A 22,792-nucleotide genomic window follows, 5' to 3' on the forward strand; every position below is an offset into this window, starting at 1 on the left:
CCAAGCAGACAGGCTGACAGACTGACATCACTGCTCTTTGGGTATGCTCATCCAACCAGTTATAAATCAACCCAACCATCCCATCACCAAGCCCTTCGCCTTCCTGGATGCTCTGTGGACATTTCTCTGTCTTGCCAACAGTGATGTCAGAAGACATTCTGAAAATGTCTTTCTAAACCCTAAAGAAGGTCTATAGCACTTCCTTTGTCTACCAGGTTGAAATAGGTAACTGTTTCTTCTTTGTTTTTTAAGGTAAATTTTTTTTTAAAAAGATTTTATTTATCCATTTGACAGAGAGAGAACACAAGTGGGCAGAGAGGCAGGCAGAGAGAGAGAGAGGAGGAAGCAGGCCCCCCACCCAGCAGAGAGCCCGAGGCGGGACTCGATCCCAGGACCCTGAGATCACGACCTGAACTGAAGGCAGAGGCTTAACCCATTGAGCCACCCAGGCGCCCTTAAGGTAAATTTTTAAAAAAAGTTTTCATTTATTCATTTACATAACCTCTACACCCAATATGGGACTCGAACTCATGGTCGGAGATTAAGAGTCCCATGCCCTTCCAACTAAGCCAGCTAGGCGACCCGGTAACTATTTCTAAAAATAGATGAGAATGGTCTGGGAGGTCTGACTCTTCATGAATCCACACTGACTCTCAGGGCTCGCTGTTCCTCTTCAAAGAGCATTCACAGCCTGCCTATTGAATAGCTTAGTCCAGAATTTTCCCTGAGAGTTGACAGTACGTGCACTAGTTTGGAGAGTGCAAGATGCTTTTTGCATTTTGAAACTTTGGAGTGCTTTCAGTCTGCCAACACCTCTCTCTTACTCCCTCGAAGATTACGGACACCGGCTTCATAAATCTCATTTGTGAATTCGCCCAGTGTTCTGGGGCACAAGACATGTGGGCCAGGAAGCCTGAAATCACGGCTTCAGTCTTCTCATGGATGCCTAGGTGACTCTAACTACTCTGATAACCATTCTTTTTGAGATGGAAGCATAACAGAACTTGGGTAAATCCTGCTTTCTCTCTGTAATTGATTAAAGTTACTCTGTCCAAACAATAGGGCCTACACTTTCTTCTTCTGGTTGTTTCAAACAGAAGTATAAAAAATAAAGTCCTTTTTGCTGGTCATAGCACTTTTTTGCAAAAGACTCAGTTCTTCTTGAGTTTCAGCTTTTCTTGACGCTGTTCCTTAATAATCTATGCTGGTAATACATACTTCTCCTTCCATATTTTGTTCAAATTCTTCAAGAAATCTGAGTTATGTAAAGGATTCTCTGCATACCTATCCTGGTCCCTGGAGGTATAACACATCGTTCTAGTTTCCAGGGGACTGGTCACAATATGTTGTTAAGAGGTGCCTTTTACTGAATGCAGACTCTGGGCCCAGCTTCTCGGCTAAACCCTTTCAGTACTTTGCTTCCTTTCTTTCATTTTCATGGCGACTCTATCAAGAGGTATTACTTTTCCCATTTTACAGATGAAGAAACTGAAACTCAGAGACTTAAATAACTAGCCCAAGGTTACACGATGAACGAATAAAGGACTGAGACGAAATCCCCAGGTCTTCCTGAGGCCAACTAAAACAACCACAATGTTTCTCCTTAAGAACCTCCCAACCCTCTGAGTGGGCTTTCCTTCTGGGGTTTCAAGGCCATGAAGACACATTTTTTCCCCCCCTGAATTCTTAAAAACAAAACAAAGCAAAACAACGGCTTCCTAGAAGTCAAGGCAGGACTTCCCAAAGGGCATTTGATGGAATTTAAATTTAAGGGAAGCTTCTAGAAAAGTAGATGGGGCAAGGGCTGGATGTAACACACTGTGTCTCAGATGAAAGACTAAAATGTGGGCATTTTGAGGACTGAGGACAGGAGAGGCCAAACTAGCCTGTTTCATTCTATGTGAGCCAGCATCTTCCAATCTTAGCCACAGAACCACCTTTTCCCTTAACACCCAATGAAACCCCCTTAAAGCCTGCGGGGACCCTCTGTCTGGGGATGACAGGGCACAGGGTTTTCCTTCCTGATCTCACTCTGCCCAAGGTGCTTTCTTCCAGCGCCCTGCCACTTCCACTCCATGTCCAGTCTGCCCCCATGGCTGGATAAGTGCCCCTTGTTGGTCCCTTTACGCCAAAACAGAAGCTCTCAGGAGGCCTGTCAGGTGGTTACAGCTGCTAATCCTCAGCTCCTCACTTGGGGCCGGCGGGGCAGGGGAACCGTCTCTGCACCACCTGGGCGGCCTTGGTGCTAATTCTGTGATTTCCAGTCCGAGTGGGTTATTCTCTCCTTTCACTGGGTAGGCTGAGCTATAACCGCTCCTAGGATATCACTTCTTGGACTTTACAATTCTTTTTAAAGTTTAAAGAGTCACAGGGTCTTCTGACCCTGCTCTTCAGAGACAACCACTCTCATCTCTGTTAGTGGACTCTTTTGGTATTTTCTCCAGACCGGCTGACTGACTTCCTTCCTTCCTTCCTTCCTTCCTTCCTTCCTAAGATTTTATTTGTCAGAGAGTGAGTGAGCACAAGCAGGGGGAGTGGCAGGCAAGGGGAGAAGCAGGCTCCCCATTGAGCAGAGGGCCCAATGCGGGGCTCCTTCCCAGGACCTTGGGATCATGACCTGAGCTGAAGGCAGACGCTTAACCCACTGAGCCACCCAGGCGCCCCTCCAGACTTCTAATATGCTTCACTTCAACTTCCCCATTTCCCCATTTCTCCGGCTTCACCTACTGCCTTCCTACAAAGGAATATGAGGTCTTAACTCTCGTCCATCCCACCCTCCCACCCTCCTCTTCCCAGGAGAATGGCATCCCAAGTTTGTCTGGATCAGCATCAAGTGTCTACACTATTGTATGAAACCAGTGCTATCTACAAGTGAGGCATGTACTATACGGTCATGTATACTTTCAGAAAATTATACTTTACTTTTCTGGTGCAGTTTTCTATTTTCCTTGGATTTAATAACAGTCTTGGTTTTCTACGTGTTTATCCCTAATTCAATCCTAAACTAACTACCAATGGTCTACAGATTTCCCTAAGATACTCAAATACATCAGGGATTTATCAATTTTATCTTTTTCCAAGCCCTCCCTTCAGAGACCCGTCCGAACTGGCTGCCTTCTGTTCTTGCTGCTTGCCATCACCTGGTGATTCCCATGGCTCCTTTCCCATGCTGGACCCCATTTCCTGTCCCCTGCATATCTTCCTCACTCATTCTGGTGGAGTATATCCTCCAACAGATTTCACCGTATTTGGGGACATGCTCTTCTTAGCCAAACGGTGCCCATGGACCTGCCACCCTCATGGGTTTCGAGGCAAACTGAAACACCAGCTCTCCTCTGTACAGTGGTGTGCAAACTTCCAGGGCCTAATTTTCAGTTATCTTTTCCTACGTATTGGCACGAAGCCCCTCCACATGTATCCTCTTTCACAGGCAGTCGCCAGTGGTGGAGAGGGCTGGATCAAACAGTCCAAGGTTCGAATCCTGACCCTGACACTTATTCCTGGCTTACTGACCCGAGGCAAGTCGTACCATCTGTCTAAGCCTCTGTGTTCTAATTTGTAAAATGGGGACAATAGCAGCTCACACCACAGGGCCCGGCATGTTGCAACCCTCAATAAAAACGGCCTGCTCAGCTATGAGACCCTGTCTGGCCCAGGATTCTTCCTGAAGTGGGAACAGTGAGGGGTGGATTATGGGGTGGCTTTGATGCACACCTCGGTAATTCAGGAATCGATCTGAATCTTTCCCTTTATTTCTTCTTTACCACCTGTCTATGTAACACATTCTATATATACACTTCCCACTGCATAAGGTGACTTTTTACATATCCTAAAACACTCCTTCCAGTGTCAAGGTAGATTCCTGATTTTCTAGCACTGTATGGTTTACAGTACACAGCCCTGTTCGCTCTGCCCACATTTTACAGACTGACAGAACTGTGTGCATGTTTCCTCACCACCTGGGTCTCCTTAGGTTGAAAGCCTTCATTTTTCCATCTTAGCCCAAGGGTATTTATTGGTCATGTTCTATCAATGGCAGCCGGCGTGGAAAGGAAAGGAGCTGGACCACCAAGACTCCTTTTAGCCACAGCCCCAGTCCTATGACAGGGGTGACATCTGCACTGACCATGCGACTTGGGGCCTCCTCCTTAGGGATGCCCGGGAGCAGGAACCAGGGCACCAGGGTTGGCAACTGTTCAACAGCGACCTGGGTTTGACCTGCTGAGCCAGCCCAACCTCTGGCTTCTGCCTCTTGGCTGGGAGATTATTCCTTTTGCTTTCAGATTGCTGACAAAAGCTCTGAACTTTGCGGAGAAAGAACCACTTGAAGGTCCCCCTTCAGGGTAGGACTGGGATGGGGTAGAGGTGTGGGATGAGGGTAAAGCCCCAGGTCTACAACTACTCCTAAACACAAGGTTGTTACCTGGTAAACACCCACAAGCGAAGAACAAATATGGTAATTTTGTTGAGAGCGCCCTGAAGACGGGCTGTGAGGATGGGCAGTGGGGCAGCACGTGGCCAAGGACAAGAGAAGGAGTGAAACTGGTGTGATGATGAGAGGGCGCCTTTGTCAACCAGAGGAGTTAACTCGGGGCACCAGGGACCTCCAGCCCCAGCCCAGCCCTCTTGACTTGGGTGGGAGATGAGGAGGCCGGCTTTCCTGAGTGAGCCCACTCTCCCCAGAGCACTTGGCTTTCCGTCTTCTGAGACACTGAGTCATTTCCTCTCTCCAGCTCTCACCTTTGAGCCTTCCTTTTCCCCTCCCTGGAGAAGTGACTCACTGCTCAAGTGTTAGGTGACACTGAGGATCAAAGATGGGCGATAAAAACACTTGTGACTGTGCGACTCTGAAGAAGGGGGCTGCCCTGTGGACTAGGATTCAACACGCTGGCCACGAACTCCAAGGCTCTGGTGTAAACAGTGGCCTCGGCTCCATCTCTCTGGGGAGGTGGAGCAGAGAGAGGAGTTCAAGCAGAAATGCACCTGTGCCCGGTTTCTGTGGCACGCCTCATTCTGCCCTCTCCATCGCGTTCTCTGTGAGAAAGGCACCCAAAGGCAGGCGCTCAGTGGGACACGTGTGAATCCTGGAGGCCTGGGCCCTTCCTCCTGTTAGCCCTGCAGGACCTGGCCGGGGCCCTGAGAGCAGGACTGTCTCCTTCTGGATCTTCTCTTCATGAAAACAATGTACTTCCCCAGCGTGGGATGGTGAGGGAAGCTGGTATGACAGGTGCAGGCTCTGGGCTGGCCATGGCCCTGATGCACTAGAAACTTGGAGCAGGGTCACCCCTGACTGCCCTGTGTGCGAGCCGTGAGTGCCAGCAGCCCAGCTGTCTTCCCAGATGGAAACTCACCTCCCTTCACTCAGTTCACTGGGTGCAAACTAGATATTTTCTTCCTCTAATTAAAAAGGGCCTCATAGGGTGAGTGAAAGAAAACATAGGTTTCTCTAAAGGATGACTCCCTGGCCAGGTTATAAGCTATTCAAGATAGGAGCAGAGGCAGCAAAGTCACCCCATCCAAAAGGCAAACAGATGGGAGCAGAGACACTCCTAAAAGTGGAGAGAAATGTATGTGCAAGCATGTGTATGTGTTGGGGGAGGGGGTTATGCAGTGGAGAAAGTCACAACCAGGGAATTCATACTACAAAACCTAATTCTTCAGGAAATTAAGGCAAAAAGGCAAAAAAAACCAAAACAAAACAAAACAAAAAAACGCCTTAAAAACTGCTGGCATGATTCCCATGAAGACTGAAAAACTTGGCTCAGAAATGATGGTTAGTTTGCTTTTTAAAGGTGCCTCAACTACAAAGCGCTTTTCTCACAGTCGGGGACCTTCCCCTGCCAACGCGCCTGCGCACACACACGCACGAACACTGCCTCTCTCTGGGAGGCTGTGTGGCCCAGAGAGCTTCATCAAGGTCTTCCAGCCTCAGGCAGGGAGACCCTGGCAGAGTGAGAAGAAGGGCCTGGATCACTGCCTCAGGTCCCCTGCATCAGAGCAGAAGCTGATGGAAATGCAAAGCTCCCCACCCAATACACCTGACCACAGGCATCCCCCGAGTCCCAAAGCCAAAGTCTGTAGAACAGTCCAGTCGACCTCAGACAGAGAAGATGTCCGGGGCCTTTCCCTCCTCAGGTCCCTGCTGATGTTGGCAGGCACAGTCCTCAAGCCAGGCTGTCCTCAGTGACAGAAAGGAGTGGCTTCCCCTGCTTCCCAAACTCACCCGCACAGGCAGTGGGAAGGGAGGCGCCAGCAAGCCCAAGGAGGCTTTTCTCAACGGGTCATCTTGGGAAAAGCCAGATACAAATTTCATGGCTGGAATGTAAGGGTTGTGAAACCCTGAAAGAAGCCCCAAAAAGGGCCAAGGACTCTCCTTCTGGGAAGGCAGTGGGAGGAGGGCTAGCAAGGGCAAGTGGGAGAGGAGCAGGTTACCCAGAGGGGCCTGCCTTTCTGGGAAGCAGGAAGTAAGGCCTCAAGAAAGAAAGAAAGAAATCCCCTAGCCCTGATGTAGGGACAGAGATAGGGTTGGTTTTGTTTCTGAACATGAAGAAAACAAGGCTTTGTGTCAGAAAGGAATTCTGGTATAAATGAGCCAATTATGATACAGCTCGTTATCTCTGGGATTTGGAAGCACCAACGCTGACCCCATGTCTTCCCTAGAGTTAAGTCTGCATCGTAAGCTTCTACCATGGGGCTTAGCCTTGTTTTCAGTGTCACGTGAAAGGTTCCTATTCCTACGCCAACTGGAGGGATGAGGTCCACCAATGGTCCACCACTACCACCTCAGGGACATGGCCTTGTGTGTCCCTCATGGGGTCCCTGAGAATGGGGTAAGGAAGGTCACACTAGGGAAGACTGGCCTCTCTATACCTCAGTCTCCTCATCTGTAAAAGGGGATGGTAAGATTATCTACTTCCCAGAGTGACTGTGAGAATGAATGAAGGTCATGCAGTGTAAAGACTTGGAATGTTACTTGGCACATGGTCGTCACCATGTAAGTGTTAGCTGCTAGCGGGGTATGAAAACAGCAAGTGCTTAACCCCCACCCCTGCCCCCTGCAAGTAGGCCAGAGCCCAGCTGCTCATGCCCCGGCCCCATCGGCCCTCCTGAACCGCAGCTTCCTCAGACCATTCCCAGAGCCATGTGGAACCAGCGCGCCCCGGCCGAGAAAGCCTGACTGAAGGAAGCTCAGACGCGCACACAGGAAGGCCTGCGCTGGCTGCTCCCCCACAGGGACAGGAACAAACACTGGTGCCAGCACATTTGGGGTCGGCTTTCTCAGTCGCAGTCCATGTGGTTTATCTGAAACGGGGTCAGGTCCCAGAGTGGGCAGCACAGATATTACAATCGTGCTTGCTGATCTAAACGGAGTCTGTCATCATCGATCATGAGATAACCTCGAGCCAGAGCCGTGAGACACTTTGTGGGGTGTGCTGGAAAAGGATCTTGGCAAAGCAAGAGGAACCACTTCTCAACCATTGGCTAACAAATTGATAACTAGCTCTGAGAACCTCAGAGAGACATTCTGATTCCCTCCAGACTGCAGATTCAGCACTGTGGGTACCTGACCGGTCACTGGAGCTGCAGGAAGGGGAGAGGATCCCACAGGGCTGGCACCCCTCATCTATTTGTAGCTCAGTCACCTCAGGCCAAAGGCGGAGGCTGTAGCTCTTACCTAGTGTCTACAGATAGCCCTCAGATCAGACCCAGCGCCCCTCTCAACGTCAGGGCTGGGCTGAGTCTAGGCTGTACATGTGCATCCAGAAGCCTGAGCCCTGTGTCCCCTTCCCCCTCAAGTGCAGCAGCTGAATGCCTGCCCAGGATGGCGAGTGAGATCTCAAGCCTCACTTGAGGCCAGTGGGGTATGTCTCTGCAGGAGCCCCTGCCCTTCTGTCCGGAAACCTGGACCTCCCAGAGGTGACAGGGCCATCTGAACTGAGACCGTCTACAAGTCATAGGTGATAGACTGGAGCCTTTAAGCCTTCAAGTACCTCCCAGCCTCCCCACCAGTGCCAACGGGGCCTAGAGGGTGAAGCCAAGCTCAGGGCATGGGAAGGAGCATGGCCCCAGGACAGGGTCCAGAGTCCCAGGTGGAGAGCTTCTAGATACCCCACGCCTCAGCCTGGCCATCTGCTGCTGCCAGAGGAAGATCATGGTGCCTCACGCCAGCAACTTCAAAGCAGATGGCTGGAGAAACCCACTGGCTGGAGTTGAAAGCTGCTCAGACATGGCAGTGGAGGCTTCTCCGGACTCTTGCCAAGAAGCTCAACTTGCATGACTTCTGGACGGCAGACTCCAGGTGAGCCATCTTGGGCATCCAGAGTAACTCTCCCTCCCCCACAGTCTGTTTCCAGGTTGTAGCCTTGACTTTAGCTAGCCAGGCCTCCCCTGTTCCAGCCCTGTCAGCTCCTTCTCCTGCTTGAAAATTCTAGGGCAACTTTAAGGTCCGTCTCCATCTCGTGTTTTTTTCTCCTCCAAAAAGCCCTCCCTAACTATTCCAGATCATCCTGACTTGTCTTTTCTGTAGACTATTAGATCACGACCACTTCTGGGGGTTGTGGATGAGCACCTGAAGCTAGAATTCAAAGATGTGGCTATTTCCAAGGAAACGCATCTACAGCTCCACTCACACCAATTTCAGTTCCTGCACCTCCAAAGGAAAAGCCTATATCCTGGATGGCCCCCTGGGCCCTGAGCTTGCCATACAGCAAGCGTGTAATAAAGACTTCTCAGAAGAAGGACAGATCACCCTGCTCTGCTGTGCTTCCTTTTGAGCCCAGGGCACAGCAACTTCCTCCCTGGCAGGCAAGGTTTCTGCTCTGGGCTGCCAGCTCCCAGGCATCCCCTGCCAGCAGCTATTCCCTACAGCTTCCCTGATTCAAAGGGCAGAAGGGGGTGCCCAGCTCCAGCCCTGCCCACCATTCATCCCCTATCAGAGGAAGAGGTCAGCAGGAAGAGGACCTGACCGCTGGAGGTAGCCACAGTCTCTCCCAAAGGGCTACAGGGGCCCCTAGATGGGCAGCAGAGGCCTGCAAAGGACTTCCCTTCCCTTCTCTGGGCCCCATGGAAGGAAGGCAGGAAAAAGGGCCTCAGCAGCAGGCATCCACTATGGGGCTGGCCAGACAGGGAGGCCCCTGGGGCTGCAGCTATCAGCCGGAGACCAGGCTCCAGGAAGGAAGGAAGGGCAACTCTGGCCGAGGCCGAGATAAGGAGGGGAATCGTGCTCAGCACAATGGGCTCCCTCAAGGCTGGGATTTTGCCCCAACTTGGCCTCCTGTCTGCTCACACAGCCCGTGTAAATATTTACTGATGTTTATATTCCTGGGCCGCTGGGTCCCCTCTGAGGCCCTTTCCTATGACCCACAGGTCTCTGTGCCCCAGAGACCCTGGGTCCATCCAGCAAGGGCTACTGGCATTGTTCTCTTTCATGCAAGCTCCAGGAACAGACACTTCAGGACAAAACTGCCCCCCTTGTACCAGCCCGGGAACGCTGCTCTCAGGAAGCTCTACAAATCCCCTCTGTGGACCAGGAACTTACGGGGCCCGGTCGTGGGTGAAGCCATTCTGCCGTTGAGGGTTGATTGGCGGAAGGACAGGTTTGCTGTTGATCTCAAGTCCTCTCCTCAGGGTCTCCCGGATCTGCTCCGTGTCTGCAACAACACCACTAAGTTGCCCAATGGCCCTTTGGGCTCCTAACATCCCTCAACCCTGTGCTTGGAACCGGGCTCTGCAGTCATGCTAGGAAAAGGTCCTAGGAAACCCCGTGAACCCACTCAAGACATCAGCCTTGAGAGCTGAGTGAGAGCAGTGTGAGGACATAGGCCAGATGAGGCAACCGTGCTCTCAAGGAATTTCTGATTTGAAGAGCGCCACTCTTGCAGAAGACAAGGGGGTGGCCTCTGGACTTCAGAAGGGCACTTTCCAAGATAGGGCTCTTCACTGTCCTTCCCCTTCCTTCCCCTTCACAGGCCCCAGACTGACCCTTAACATAGCTCCACAGTGACTAACAAGGTCTTTGCCACTGCCCAAGCCCACCTGGGGATTCTGCCCACTGCGATGGAGGCCACTAAGGCTGTAAGTGCTCTGCCATGAATGAACTCTTATGTATTTTTTGGACTCTGGGTGGTCGGGTGATACCCTGCCACCCTTCTCCTTGGGTGGGCCAGTGAGGAATGACCTCAGCTGAGGTCATCCCCCCATTTTGGTCCCAGGGAACCCTGCTTGTCCATGGGTCTGCCAAGGGCCAAGAAGGTGAGAGAGGAATCTCTAGATGGGACTTTTGCAAGGTGCTTGTTGAACTATGGGGTGAAGGTCATTATTCTGGTCCATTATAGAGATTTTTGGTCCAAGATTTACCTATACAAACAGCAAACACATCCAAAAAAGCAGATTAATGCTGGTTGCTCAAAGGATGGGCTTAGAGTGGACTACAGAGGTGATAATACTAACTTTTCTAACTGTCTGACTTGTTACAGTGATATGGGTTACTTCTTTAATTTTTGAAAAAATTAGCCAATAATGGCTGAAATTTTGGATAAGACTATGAGTCCTTCCTTAAATTATCTTTCTCGTCAAAAGCAACTGAATGATTTTAATGACTGTATGCTTTCTCTCAGAACCTCCCATGGGCTTATTAGCACACTATCAGAACAAGCAGGAAGGCAAAAGGGGGTTGATATTTGCACTAGGAGCTTAAGTTGTCCTTTAGGCAAAGAGTATAGCTCCCATAAGTGCTATCACATGTGCAGGCATTTTGTTCAGGACTGTAGGTAGGTGGGAGGAACTAGACAAAGAAAGTAGAAAAACAAGCTGTCAACATACATATAGGTAAATGGCTGCTTTCCTTTTGGAGTTGGGTAGGGATGCCCTTTGCTAAGAATCATAGCTGTTTCTACAACCAAGACCACCTTGGTGAGCTTCCGGCAGGAGAGCCACATCCTTCTTCCCCAAGGCCCCGTGCAGAAGGCAGTGGGTATAGGGTGCCCCGCACATGGCCCCTCACACTGTATCTGTAGGACAGGGAGGCAGGGAAGTTTGTGTGCTGGTCCCACACTCAGGCCTCTCTCAGCTAAGGCCTGGGAGGGCCTGAGGCCAGTGATTCTCGGGTCTGGCATGGCTTTCAGGCCAGAGCTGGGCCCTGTTTCAATTCTGTGGGTGGCCGATGCTTGTTCTTTCAGACTTGGGTGGACTATGGCCTTTTCCTGTAACTGTTCTATGGCTTCCACTCACCTCCATGACCTCAGATTGCAAGGGGACAAATCTAAAATACAATGCTCACTGCTGGCGGTGCATCTGAAATACACACAGGAAACACAAGAGAAATGGGCCAATAGAGCTCCCTTCGTGCCACGCCGCTGGAAGACCTCTCCTGCTGTTTCAGTCCTGCCAGGAAAGGAACTACTGAATGGGCTGCCAATGCTATAGCCCCATCGCAGAGAGCCTGAAAACTGGGCCTGGGGACAGGGGAAGGGAGGGCTGGGTGGTTGCAGCTACCCTTGCCAGAGAGCCGCCGTGGCTGCGTGCCGATACAGATGCTCCGGCTGTCCTCGTCGTCCTCAGGGGGCCGGCTCAGGTCATCCCAGGCACACTTGGCGCTGACGCCGCTCAGGTTGGAGCCATCTGTCTCAATGCCTTTGTCAACTCTCTCCTGCTTGGAAAGAACCAAAGAGCCAGAGTTCCTTCAGCGAACCAGTGGCCCAAGGTCACCACCACCTTTCCGGTATTCACTGAGTTCTTGTAGGTGCTGAGCGTGGAACAGGTGCTGGAAGAGCAGAATGTCTGATCTTGTTCTGCCCTGGTTGCTAACCCATGATGGTCTCTGCCAGCCACTGACTCCTCCAGGGGAACCAGGAATCAGGGGAAGCCAGGAAGCATGAAAATCCCAAGGAAAGCTCGTCTTCTACCTGGACCTTCCAGTAAAACCACCTGCACACCTGTTTCAGGGCCCTACCTCTGGCCACCCCATGCTGGCCCGTGAAGCTGATGCGGCACTACGGCCCTGAGAAAAGGCACAGTCCTTCCTCTACCCCCTGTCATTCAGGAAGAACCCCCCAGTTACTGCCACAGAGGACAGGGTGGAAGCCAGCCACAGGCAGGAGAGGCCAGGACTGGGCCCAACTCCTCAGACCTCATACCTGCAGTTCCCTCTTCTAACAGCAGAGGGTGTGGTCACCCAGAAAAGCACGGCCAGAGAGCAGCAGCAGGGCAGGACTTCCCTAGCTGCATCACTAACTTGTTTGGCAAAGGACTCTGGATGGAGTTTCTTTTCCATTTCTTAGACTGAGATGGGGGCCTGGAGGGCAGTGGCCATCTGCAGACCCCATTAGAGGCCCTGCCTTTGTGTAGGCCTTGGCACTGTGGTGTCCCAACACTTTCCAAATGGCCTCAAGGAAGAGCTGTACCCAAACATCCCTGGGATTTCTGGTAAAACATAGTTCTGTGATGCTGGGCGTTGGATTAAAGGTCATCTGGAAGGCTCTAGCAACGCTGCTTATAAACAGCCATGTGGGCCAAATAAAGCTCGTGAGTTGAAAGCACCTCAGTGAGAATCTGCAGCTCCCTCTCCGCCTGACCCTCCCGCCGGGGCCTCCACAGGCACCACATGGGCCTGTGGCTCCGCCAGGAAGCCTATCTGTGGGAACAAGAGGGAAGGTCCTTATTTCTTGAGACCAGTCAGCAGATGGCCCTGCCCTGATGCCTCCTTTCCAAGAGTCATACTTTCCTCCTTTCCAGAGCTATAATCAGCCTGGGCAAAGATGGGATCCTTTTTTTTTTTTTTTTTTTTTTTTAAGATTTTATTTTTAAATAATCTCTACACCCAATGTGGGGCTCTAACTTAAAACTTCAAGATCAAGAGTCCCATGCTCTACTGACTGAGCCAGTCAAGCGCCCCAAAGCTGGGGATCCTGAGCAGAGACAGGGAGAGGCTGACTGGACAGGAGCAGCTCTGTGCTCCAGGGCAGGAGTGGGCAGGCCCTGTTCTGCTCAGGGTAGAGTCTGAGCTTTACCCTTTCCACTGGCTGCCCTGAGGCCCCTCACCTAAGCAAAGAGCTGAGAATGCCCCTTGACTCAACTAGTTCAGCCCATTTATTTTATAAGTAAAAAAGGAAAGAGTTAGGCCCCAGAGATGTTAAGGGACTTTTTAAAGCACACAGCTGGCTAGCAGCAGAGCTCAGAGCAAAGGAAGAGAAGACAGCTCTACAATGAACCGCCTGCAAGCAGGCCCCAGACAGCTACAGATGAGCACTGAAGAGTTCCCACTTGGTGCACAGGGCCACCAGGGAAAAAAAAACAAAAAACTGGGCTTTCTCACCAATATCCCCTTGCTTACTTTTTTTTTTAATTTTTTTATTTTTAAGTAAACTCTAGGCCCAACATGGCACGTGAACTTATGATTCCTGAGATCAAGAGTTGAATGGCCCACCTACTGAGCCAGCCCCTTCCCCCCACCACTTGCTTTTAAAGACCACTGGGTGTTTTGGATCCTGCTGGCTGGTCTCAGCAGAGCCCAAAGACTAGGATGGAGAACTGTTCTTGGCATGCAAAGGATGGGCTGCTTACCCTACCCGTTCAAATGACCAAGTTCTTTCTTAGTGCTTGGCACTTATGACCAGGGCTAACCAACAGCCCACGGTGCCCCATGCTGGATCCCAGTGTAGCTGCAGAACAAGGACATGGGGAAACGTAGCCTTCATGGTTCCTGGTTTTTGCATAAGCAGAAGCTATAGGGAAACCAACTTTAAGGTAGAGGTAACAGAGGATCCTGGCAGCAATTTGAAAACTTCAGTGTTAAAGGCACTAGGAAAATAGAGGAGCATCATGTGTGAATGAGTAGGGCTTCTGCCCCAAAACTCAAGAGGTCTATAGTAAAGAACCCCCAGGGACTGCTGGCTGTACATCTGCCTGCTACCTTTCCCTTGCCACCTCGAGTCCCTCCTAGAGGACACATGGAGCTCCTGGCGACTACCCGATTTTGAGAGACATGAAAGGTTCAGAGATGGCAATGGCCTACAACTGGTCGGGGGGAGTAGAAGGAAGTGCATACATGCCAGGAACGTTCTTAGCCATCTACTGCCCTCTTTCATGAGTGGCCCATTAGGAAGGAAGATATGCTCTAGTGGTTTTCAAAATTAACTAGCATGCAAAGTGTGTTTCTTCTAAGAAATCAAAGATGTCCCTGCACAGCTGGGCCACAGTGAGTGGGCAACTGCAGGCCTGCCTGTATACAGACTTCCTTTATATATCTAGGAATGCCATCCCGCCCAGGAGGGGAGCCAGGAGTTCTGATGGCCCAAGCTGAAGCTGTATCTAAAAGGGGTGTGTGATCACTTGGCCAATCACAACCCACTGCAGCTGGGGCATGGGGTCAGTATCACCCATCCTGGGTGTTACAGGGTGCTGGCAGTAGGGAGGTGGTTCCGTGAAGGAAGGTCTATGTTTTTTGAAGACGGGGGAAATGGGAGGATGAATACTGGACAAGCCATATTGATGTTCTATAGTGAAAAGCTGGTGATCTTACCTTTTTTTTAAGTTGGGTTTATTGATGTATGACTTGCATACAGTAAAATTCATCCTCCCCCCCCCCCACACTTTTTTTAGTTTTTTTTTTTATTGGTACAAACAATTTCCAGTTTGCATCTTTGATGTAGTTCCATTATCTCGAAAACTGCTCTTATATTTTAAAGTGTCAGAGTAAGCACAGATCCTCATTTTTTTTATGATTCCAACCAAGCTATGACTGTAGTATCATCCCAAGCAATCTCAGTATTATACATTTCCATCTCTTTGTAATATCAAAGTCAATTTAGTCCCACCCCTTTTAAATCCCAAAAACCATGTGTCTGAGGCAAGCTTTCCTGGCCTGAGCTCTCTGCTCCCTACATACTCTGCAGAGTTCAGGAGATAAGTTCCAAATCATGCCAGAGTTCTACTCATTCACAAATAAAGCTCCTCCGTTTTCCCAGCGTGAAAGCCAGTATTATTTGGAAGAGGCCTACGCATAGTGTGCTAGAAAGGTTTTCCTCACTCAAGACATACTTGCAGGTGTGGATCGATCTCAAATATGGTCTCTCCCCTCCGCATGTCAGTTATCAGCCAGGGGCCGCCAGCGCTGTGGACAAGGAAAGGGGACAGGATGGTAACTGAGGGTCTGGGGCTGATGGGCTGGGCCTTCAGACTTCCCTGTGCAGGCCCAGAACACAGGGGAGCAGTTCGAAGTCAGGGACTATCAGGGAGTGAATCATCAGGAGTCCCTGATGTGAAAAACCAGTGCCTGAAAAACAATGTAAAGGGAAGCCCACATGTGGGGGTAAGGAGGAACTCCCACCCCCAGGCCCAGGAAGCCAGGCCCCACCTCACAGGGCGGGCGTGTACTCACACGGGCACCGTCCGCAGCAGCTCCAAGATGCCCTGCCCGTTCCACTGCTGGGCTGCGTGGAGCTCCTCGGTGCAGACGCCAACAATCTGAGACCCAGGGACAAGATGCCATTGTGTGTTAACGGCCATTCCTTCCACCCATCGAGGAGGACCACTGCCTAGGCTCTTTTAGGGTCAACTCAAGTCGGGGGACCACAGGCAGGATCTAGGGTCAGGGGCTTGTCTGTCCAAAATGGGATGGTTTCCTTAGGAGGTGGAAGAGTCCACAGACAGGGCACTGAGGGCTGACCCCTGTCCTACTACAGTGGGTCGGGTGTCTGGGTGACACAATGACCAGCCCCGTACTGCAGAGGTGAACATCAGAATGGGTCCTCAGCCCCCACCTCCGGAGCCAGGGGAGGTTTAGGGAGATGTTCTGGCCTAGGTTAGGATCACAGGGAATGTAAACACAGGAGATTCTGAGGCCCTTCAAGCTCCGAACCACAACCAAAGGGCCCCAGTGGTTTGCAGAAAAGCTCTTTCCTCCTCAGAGGCGGGGCCTTTGTGTAAACCTCAAGGGAAACAAGCGAACCTTCACACAGACCCAGCATGATCACAAACCCAGCTGCAGCGGGGGTGGCCGTGCACTCTCCCCCTGCGCGAGGGCAAGGCTGGCCCAAAGCTTGTCTTCCTGCTGGGTGGTCCCGTGCCTGCGGCTGCCTGGGTCTTCATCAGCTCACCAAAATACCTGCCTTGTTAGCCTTAGCCGCTCCACACACCCCCCTCAACCGTGGCCCGTTCCCTTTCCTCCTTTCCCCATTGCAGCAGGCTAAACAAGACCATCCGAATCTCATGAGGCAGCAGAGGGAAGAAAAAATGCAAGAAGACAAGGAAATCTACTGCCGTCATACTCCCTACCCAAGCCCTCCTGTACTACAAAGGCTTTTCCCCCAGAGAAGGCTCGAGCCCCTGTACAACCCCAGCCTCACCTGGAGGAACGTAACTACCCCAAAGGGTGTCTGCACAGGTTGCATCTGTGGGTCCTCGGTCAGCAGCATGTGCTGAATCCTCGACTCGCTGTTATCCAAAGGGCTGTGCCAAGACACGTGGTCCCCGCTGCAGAAGGTGTTCTCTGCGGGACAGACATGAGTGTTGGAGGCCTTGCTTCCAGCAGAGAAGCCCAGGCTGGGAAGCTCCCCCATCTTCCAGAGGAAGCGTTTGCTCATACAGGAGGAAAGACTGTGGCTATTTCCCCCAAACCAAACATGTTCCTGCTTGCCAATTCTGCCAGCCTTCGATAGAAAAGGACAGGCTGCTACTGTGGCTGCTCACTCGGCCTGGCACATCCAAAGACTTATTTGGGGTTGGGGATCTTTGATCAGGTCTGCCAGGAAAGAACAAGGTGCTTCCATGTGGGGCCACGTGGCCAGAAATCCTCAGGGAGGCTGGGGGTCAGTGAAGGCACTCCACCTGGGAAAGCACAGCCCTGGTCCCAGTCCTTTCCTGTGCTGGTGGAAGTGTTTCTGAAAGGAACCACCTGTGGAGGGCTCTTTGAGCTTGGCCACTGGTTTCCCACAGGTAGACAGATGGAGGGATTCCTGAGGAACACTGGAGGCTTCAAGTACATGGAGGTCTGGACGGTGCCCCACACACCTCTGCCCAGATAGACAGTCTGGAGGGGCGGGCGTTTCCATGAAATCACAGACACGGTGCCTGGGCTGACCAAGGGAAACATGCAAACGCAGCCAACTCAGAGCCTCACCACTGCGCTTCACAGAGGATCAGCACTTCAAAAACACTGCTGAGGACAGCACAGCCACAAGGAAGAAAACACCCGTGGGGTATGAAGTCCCCCCTACCCCTGACTCTTCTGTTCGGTACCCTTCCAAAGGTACTCTGCCATTACCAGCCTATGTGTGTCTACAGGGTCCCTCCTCCTCGTTTTCCTAACAAAATGGCAACACACTGCTTTGCACATTTTTAATTTTTTTTTCTAAGGTTTTTATTTATTTATTTGACAGACAGAGATCACAAGTAGGCAGAGAGACAGGTAGAGAAAGAGGAGGAAGCAGGCTCCCTGCTGAGCAGAGAGCCTGATGCAGGGCTCGATCCCAGGACCCTGGGATCATGACCTGGGCCGAAGGCAGAGGCCTCAACCCACCGAGCCACCCAGGTGTACTTACATCTTTTATTTTTTTTAAGATTTTATTTGACAGAGAGAGAAAGAGAGCGTACACAAGCTGGGGCGGGGTACACAAGATGGCTCCCCAACCCCAAATAAGTCTTTGGATGTGCCAGGCCGAGTGAGCAGCCACAGTAGCAGCCTGTCCTTTTCTATCGAAGGCTGGCAGAATTGGCAAGCAGGAACACGTTTGGTTTGGGGTGGGGTGGGGGGTGGCAGAGGGAGAAGCAGGCTCCCCGCTGAGCATGGGGCCTGATGCAGGATTCGGTCCCAGGACCCTGAGATCATGACCTGAGCCAAAACCAAGAGCTGGACGCTCAACTGACGGCACCTCCCAAGCACCTGCTACCTCATTCTTTAAACAGCTGTATGGTGGTTCACTGTGGTCTATCACTTATGATCTGGGATTCTCAACAGCTGGGGACTCTTCACTTTTGATCAATATTTAAGGCAAGGCAGAACATGAAAACACACACATACACACACACAGACACACACACACACATACATCCACACACACCAGCCCAAAGCCTCCCAGGGAGGCCTGAGAAAGCCTGTGCTCTCCCTTGTCTTGGTCTGAATACTAACTCCCTTCTGGTGTCAGGTGTGGGTAGACCAACTACTTTTTCCATCTTTTTGGTCCTAACTTCAAAAGCATTCATTCATGAGGGTGAAGGAAGACTACTTCCTCTAGGAGACATGGGGAGATAAAGAGATAAAGAGAAGGCTCTGGCTCTAGCCAGAGCCAATTAGAAACCTTCAAATTTCCCAATTCCTGCTGTGCCCACTCTTACCAGATTCCTTCTCCTTTTACAGAAATATGTGTTTACAAGTAGCTTGCATGATCTATAAGTTAGAAACAAAGCAACAAGTAAAATGATTGAATTAGTAGTTCAAAAGCTTACCCCATAATAAGCTTACCCCCGATGGCTTCACTGGTAAATTCTACCAAACATTTAAAGAATTAATACCAATTCATCACAAATTTTTCAAAAAAATAAAAGAGGTAACACTTGCCGATTCTTTCTATAAAACCAATATTACCCTGATACCAAAGCCAGACAAAGGCATTACAAGAAAGCCAGAGACCATTATCCCTTATTCATAGACACAAAAATCCTCAGTAAACAGTAGCAAACTGAACACAACAACATATAAAAAGAGGTTATACAGGGGTGCCTGGGTGGCTCAGTGGGTTAAAGCCTCTGCCTTCGGCTCGGGTCATGATCTCAGGGTCCTGGGATCGAGCCCCGCATCGGGCTCTGCTCAGTGGGGAGCCTGCTTCCTCTTCTCTCTGCCTGCCTTTCTGCCTACTTGTGATCTCTGTCTGTCAAATAAATGAATAAAATCTTTAAAAAAAATGGGAGAACTCCCTAAGTTACCCTTAAAAAAAAAAAAAAAAGAGGTTATACATAATGACCAAGTGGGATTTAAGAAATACAAGGTTGATGTAACCTAAGAAAACCAATGTAATATATCAATAGAATGAAGATTAAAAAAAAAAAACCCACATGATCATCTCAATAGACATAAAAAAGTATTTGCAAAATCTAATACTCTGTTATGATAAAAACACTCAAACTAGGAAGAGATATGAACTTCCTCAATCTAAAAAGGGCATCTACAAAAATCCTACAGCTAACAGCACACTCGATAGTTAACACTGAATTATTTTCCTCTAAGATCAGGAACATAACAGAGATGCCTACTCTTATCACTTCTGTTTAACACTGTATTAGGGGTTCTAACCAGGGCAGTTAGGCAAGAAAAAATAAACAAAATCCAGATAAACTGGACAGGAAATAAAACTACATTTGTTGATGACACGATCTTGTACAAAGAAAACCTAAGGAATCCACTGAAAAACTACCAGGATAAACAAGTTCAGCAAGGTTGCAGGGTACAAGAGCAATGTAGAAAAATCACTTGTATTCCTGTGCACTTGCAATGAACAATCTGAAAATAAAATTAAGAAAATTTTCATTTACAATAGCATAGAAAAGGAAACAGTGCTCAGGCATAAATTTGACCCCAAAAATGTAAAACTTGTACTCTGAAAACCAGAAAACACTGTTGAAAGGAATTAGAGAAGACCTATATAAATGAAAAAATATATAATATTCATGGACAGAAAGACTTAATATTGTTGACATTCACATTCCCCAAGTTGATCTATAGATTCAATGCAATCCCTATCAAAATGCCAAATGTTGGGATGCCTGGGTGTCTCAGTCGGTTGAGCCGCTGCCTTCCACTCAGGTTATGATCCCAGGGTCCTGGGATCGAGTCCTGCGTCGGACTCCTTGCTCGGCGGGGAGCCTGCTTCCCCTGCCTCTCTGCCTACTCTTGTTATCTCTCTGTCAAATAAATAAATAAAATATTAAAAAAAAAAGCCAAATGTCTTTTTTGCAGAAATTTAAATGATGACCCTAAAATTCATATGAAAATGCTGGGGACCCAGAAGAGCTCGGAACAAGCTTGAAAAAGACAAAGTTGGAAGACTTAATTTTCCTGATTTCCAAACTTGCTACAAAGCTACAGTTATCCAAACAGTGTGGTACTGGGGCGCCTGCTTGCTCAGTCGGTGGAGCACACAACTCTTGATCTCAGGGTTGTGAGTTCAAGCTCCACGTTGGGTGGAGAGATTGCTTAAAATTAAAGTCTTAAAAAAAAAAAAAAAAGACAGTGTAGTACTAGCATAAGGATAGGCATTTGATCAATGTAACAGAATTCAGAGTCCGAAAATAAACCCTCACACTTAGAGCCAATTAATTTTTGACAACAGTGCCAAGACAATTCAATAGAGGAAAGACAGTCTTTTCAGCAAGTGGTACTGGAACAACTGGAAATCCACATATGAAAGAATCAAGTTGGCTCTCTTCCTTAGACCATAAATAAAAATTAACTTAAAATAGATCATAGGCCTACCTGTAACTGTAAAACTCTTGGAAGAAACATACAAATAAACATTCTGACCTTAAATTAGGCAATGGTTTCTTAGATAGACACCAAAAGCACCAGCAACAAAGACTGGTCCAAAACGGGACTTCATTAATGAAAACCTTTTGTGCTGCAAACAGTACCACTGAGAAAGGAAAAAGAAACGCAAATCCAAGCCACAATGATATATCACAACCATTAGGATGGGTTCTGTAAAATAAAGCAAAACAAAAACCACCCAGAAAATGACAAGCACTGGTGAGGCTGTGGGAAAACTTTCAAGTTGGGTGCACTGCTCCTGGGAGTGTGGGATGGTACAGCCACTGCGGAAAACAGGGTTACGGAGCCTCCAGAGGTTAAACGTAAACTTGTCACAGGATCCAGCAATTCCACACCTGGGTATATACCCAAAAGAATTACAGAGACTCAAACATGTACTTGTACACCCATGTTCACAGCAGAATTATTCACAATGGCCAGAGAAAGGAAGCAAGCCAAGGCCCCATCAATGGATGAATGGATTAACAAAACATGGTATTTATTTTTCATCCTTAAAAAAGGATATGCTATGGGTGTCTGGGTGGCTCAGTCATTAAGCATCTGCCTTCAGCTCAGGTCATGATCCCAGGGTCCTAGGATTGAGCCCCGCATCGGGCTCCCTGCTTGGCGGAAAGCCTGCTTCTCCCTCTCTCACTCCCCCTTGCTTGTGTTCCCTCTCTTGCTGTGTCTTTCTCTGTCAAATAAATAAATAAAAATCTTTTTTTTTTTTTAAAAGGACATTCTAATACATGCTATAAGATGGGTGAACCCTGAAGATACTATGCCAAGTAAGCTAATTCCCTAAAGAATGACTCCACTTATATGGGGTACCAGAGTAGCAAATTTACAGAGACAGAAAGGAGATGGGTGGTTGCTGGGGGCTAGGGGAGGGGGAAGATGGAAAGTTAGCACGTGGGGTGCCTGGGTGGCTCAGTCAGTTAAGCGTCTACCTTCGGCTCAGGTCATGATCTCAGGGGCCTGGGACCAAGCCCCACATCAGGCTCCCTGCTGAGCAGGGAGTCTGCTTCTCCCTCTCCTTCTGCTTGTGTGCTCTCAGTGATAAAGAGAGAGAGAGAGAGAGAGCCCAAGTCAGGGGAAGGGCAGAGAAGCAGACTCCTCCTGTCAGGAGCCTGACACAGAACTCTATCCCAGGACCCTGGGATCATGACCTGAGCCAAAGGCAGACACTTAACGATTGAGTCACCCAGGCATCCCAATAAATACAAACCTAAACAAAAAAATTAGCACTTAATTGGTATAGAGTTTCAGTTGGGGAAGATAAAGTTCTAGAGATGGATGGTGGTGATAGTTATACAACAATGTAAATGTACTTAATGCCACATAACTGTACACTTAAAAATGGTTAAAATGGGACACCTTGTGGCTCAGTAGTTTAAATGTCTGCTTTCGGCTGGGGTCGTGATCCCAGGGTCCTGAGATCAAGTGCCGCATTGGGCTCCTTGTTCAGCGGGGAGCCTGCTTCTTCCTCTCCCTCTGCCTGCTCCTCCCTCTGCTTGTGCTCTCTCTCTCTCACTATTTCTCTCTCTATCTCTGTGTCAAATAAATAAATAAAATCTTTTAAAAATGGTTAAAATGGCAAATTTTGTGTTATGTATATTTAACCACAATTTTTTTTTAAAGAATTTATTTGTTTTTTTGATAGAGAGAGATCACAAATAGGCAGAGAGGCAGGCAGAGAGAGAGAGGAGGAAGCAGGCCCCTTGCCGAGCAGAGAGCCTGATGTGGTACTTGATCCCAGGACCCTGAGATCATGACCTGAGCCGAAGGCAGAGGCTTTAACCCACTGAGCCACCTAGGCGCCCTTAACCACAATTTTTAAGAAAAGAAATTGAAAAGGCAACCTACAGAATGCAAGAAAATATTTACAAGTCATACATCTGATAGGTATCCAGAATATATAGAGACTTACAGCTCAATAATAAAAATATAAATAATCCAAATTTAAAAATGGGTAAAGGATATGAGCAGACCTTTCTCCAAAAAAGATATAAAAATAGCCACTAAGCACATGAAAAGATGCTCAGCATGATTAGCTGTTAGGGAAATGCATATCAAAACCACAGTGAGATACCATCATTTCACACTCACTAGGGTGGCTACAACTGCAATGGCAATAACAAATGTTGGTAAGGATAGAAACTGGAACCCTCATGCACTGTTGGTGGGGATGTAAAATGGTGGAGCTACTTTGGCAAACAGTCTGGCAAATCCTCAAATGATTAAAATGGAGTTGCCATATGACCTAGCAATTCCAAT

At 49.1% G+C, this 22,792-nt stretch overlaps 1 protein-coding gene across 1 annotated transcript in view; it reads right to left on the reverse strand.

Moving 5' to 3' along the window:
* Window positions 1-22,792, reverse strand: part of SUFU (SUFU negative regulator of hedgehog signaling) — a 112,322-nt gene that overhangs the window by 20,341 nt on the left and 69,189 nt on the right. Inside the window, exons 4-8 of the mRNA XM_080823109.1 lie at window positions 16,344-16,486; window positions 15,377-15,462; window positions 15,037-15,109; window positions 11,494-11,647; window positions 9,539-9,650 (exon numbers count right to left, since the gene is read on the reverse strand). Coding sequence (XP_080679235.1) covers window positions 9,539-9,650; window positions 11,494-11,647; window positions 15,037-15,109; window positions 15,377-15,462; window positions 16,344-16,486 — 568 coding nt within the window. The remainder of the gene's footprint in view (window positions 1-9,538; window positions 9,651-11,493; window positions 11,648-15,036; window positions 15,110-15,376; window positions 15,463-16,343; window positions 16,487-22,792) is intronic.

Source organism: Martes martes (genome assembly GCF_963455335.1).
Source record: "Martes martes genome assembly, chromosome: 14".
Lineage (NCBI taxonomy): Eukaryota > Metazoa > Chordata > Mammalia > Carnivora > Mustelidae > Martes > Martes martes.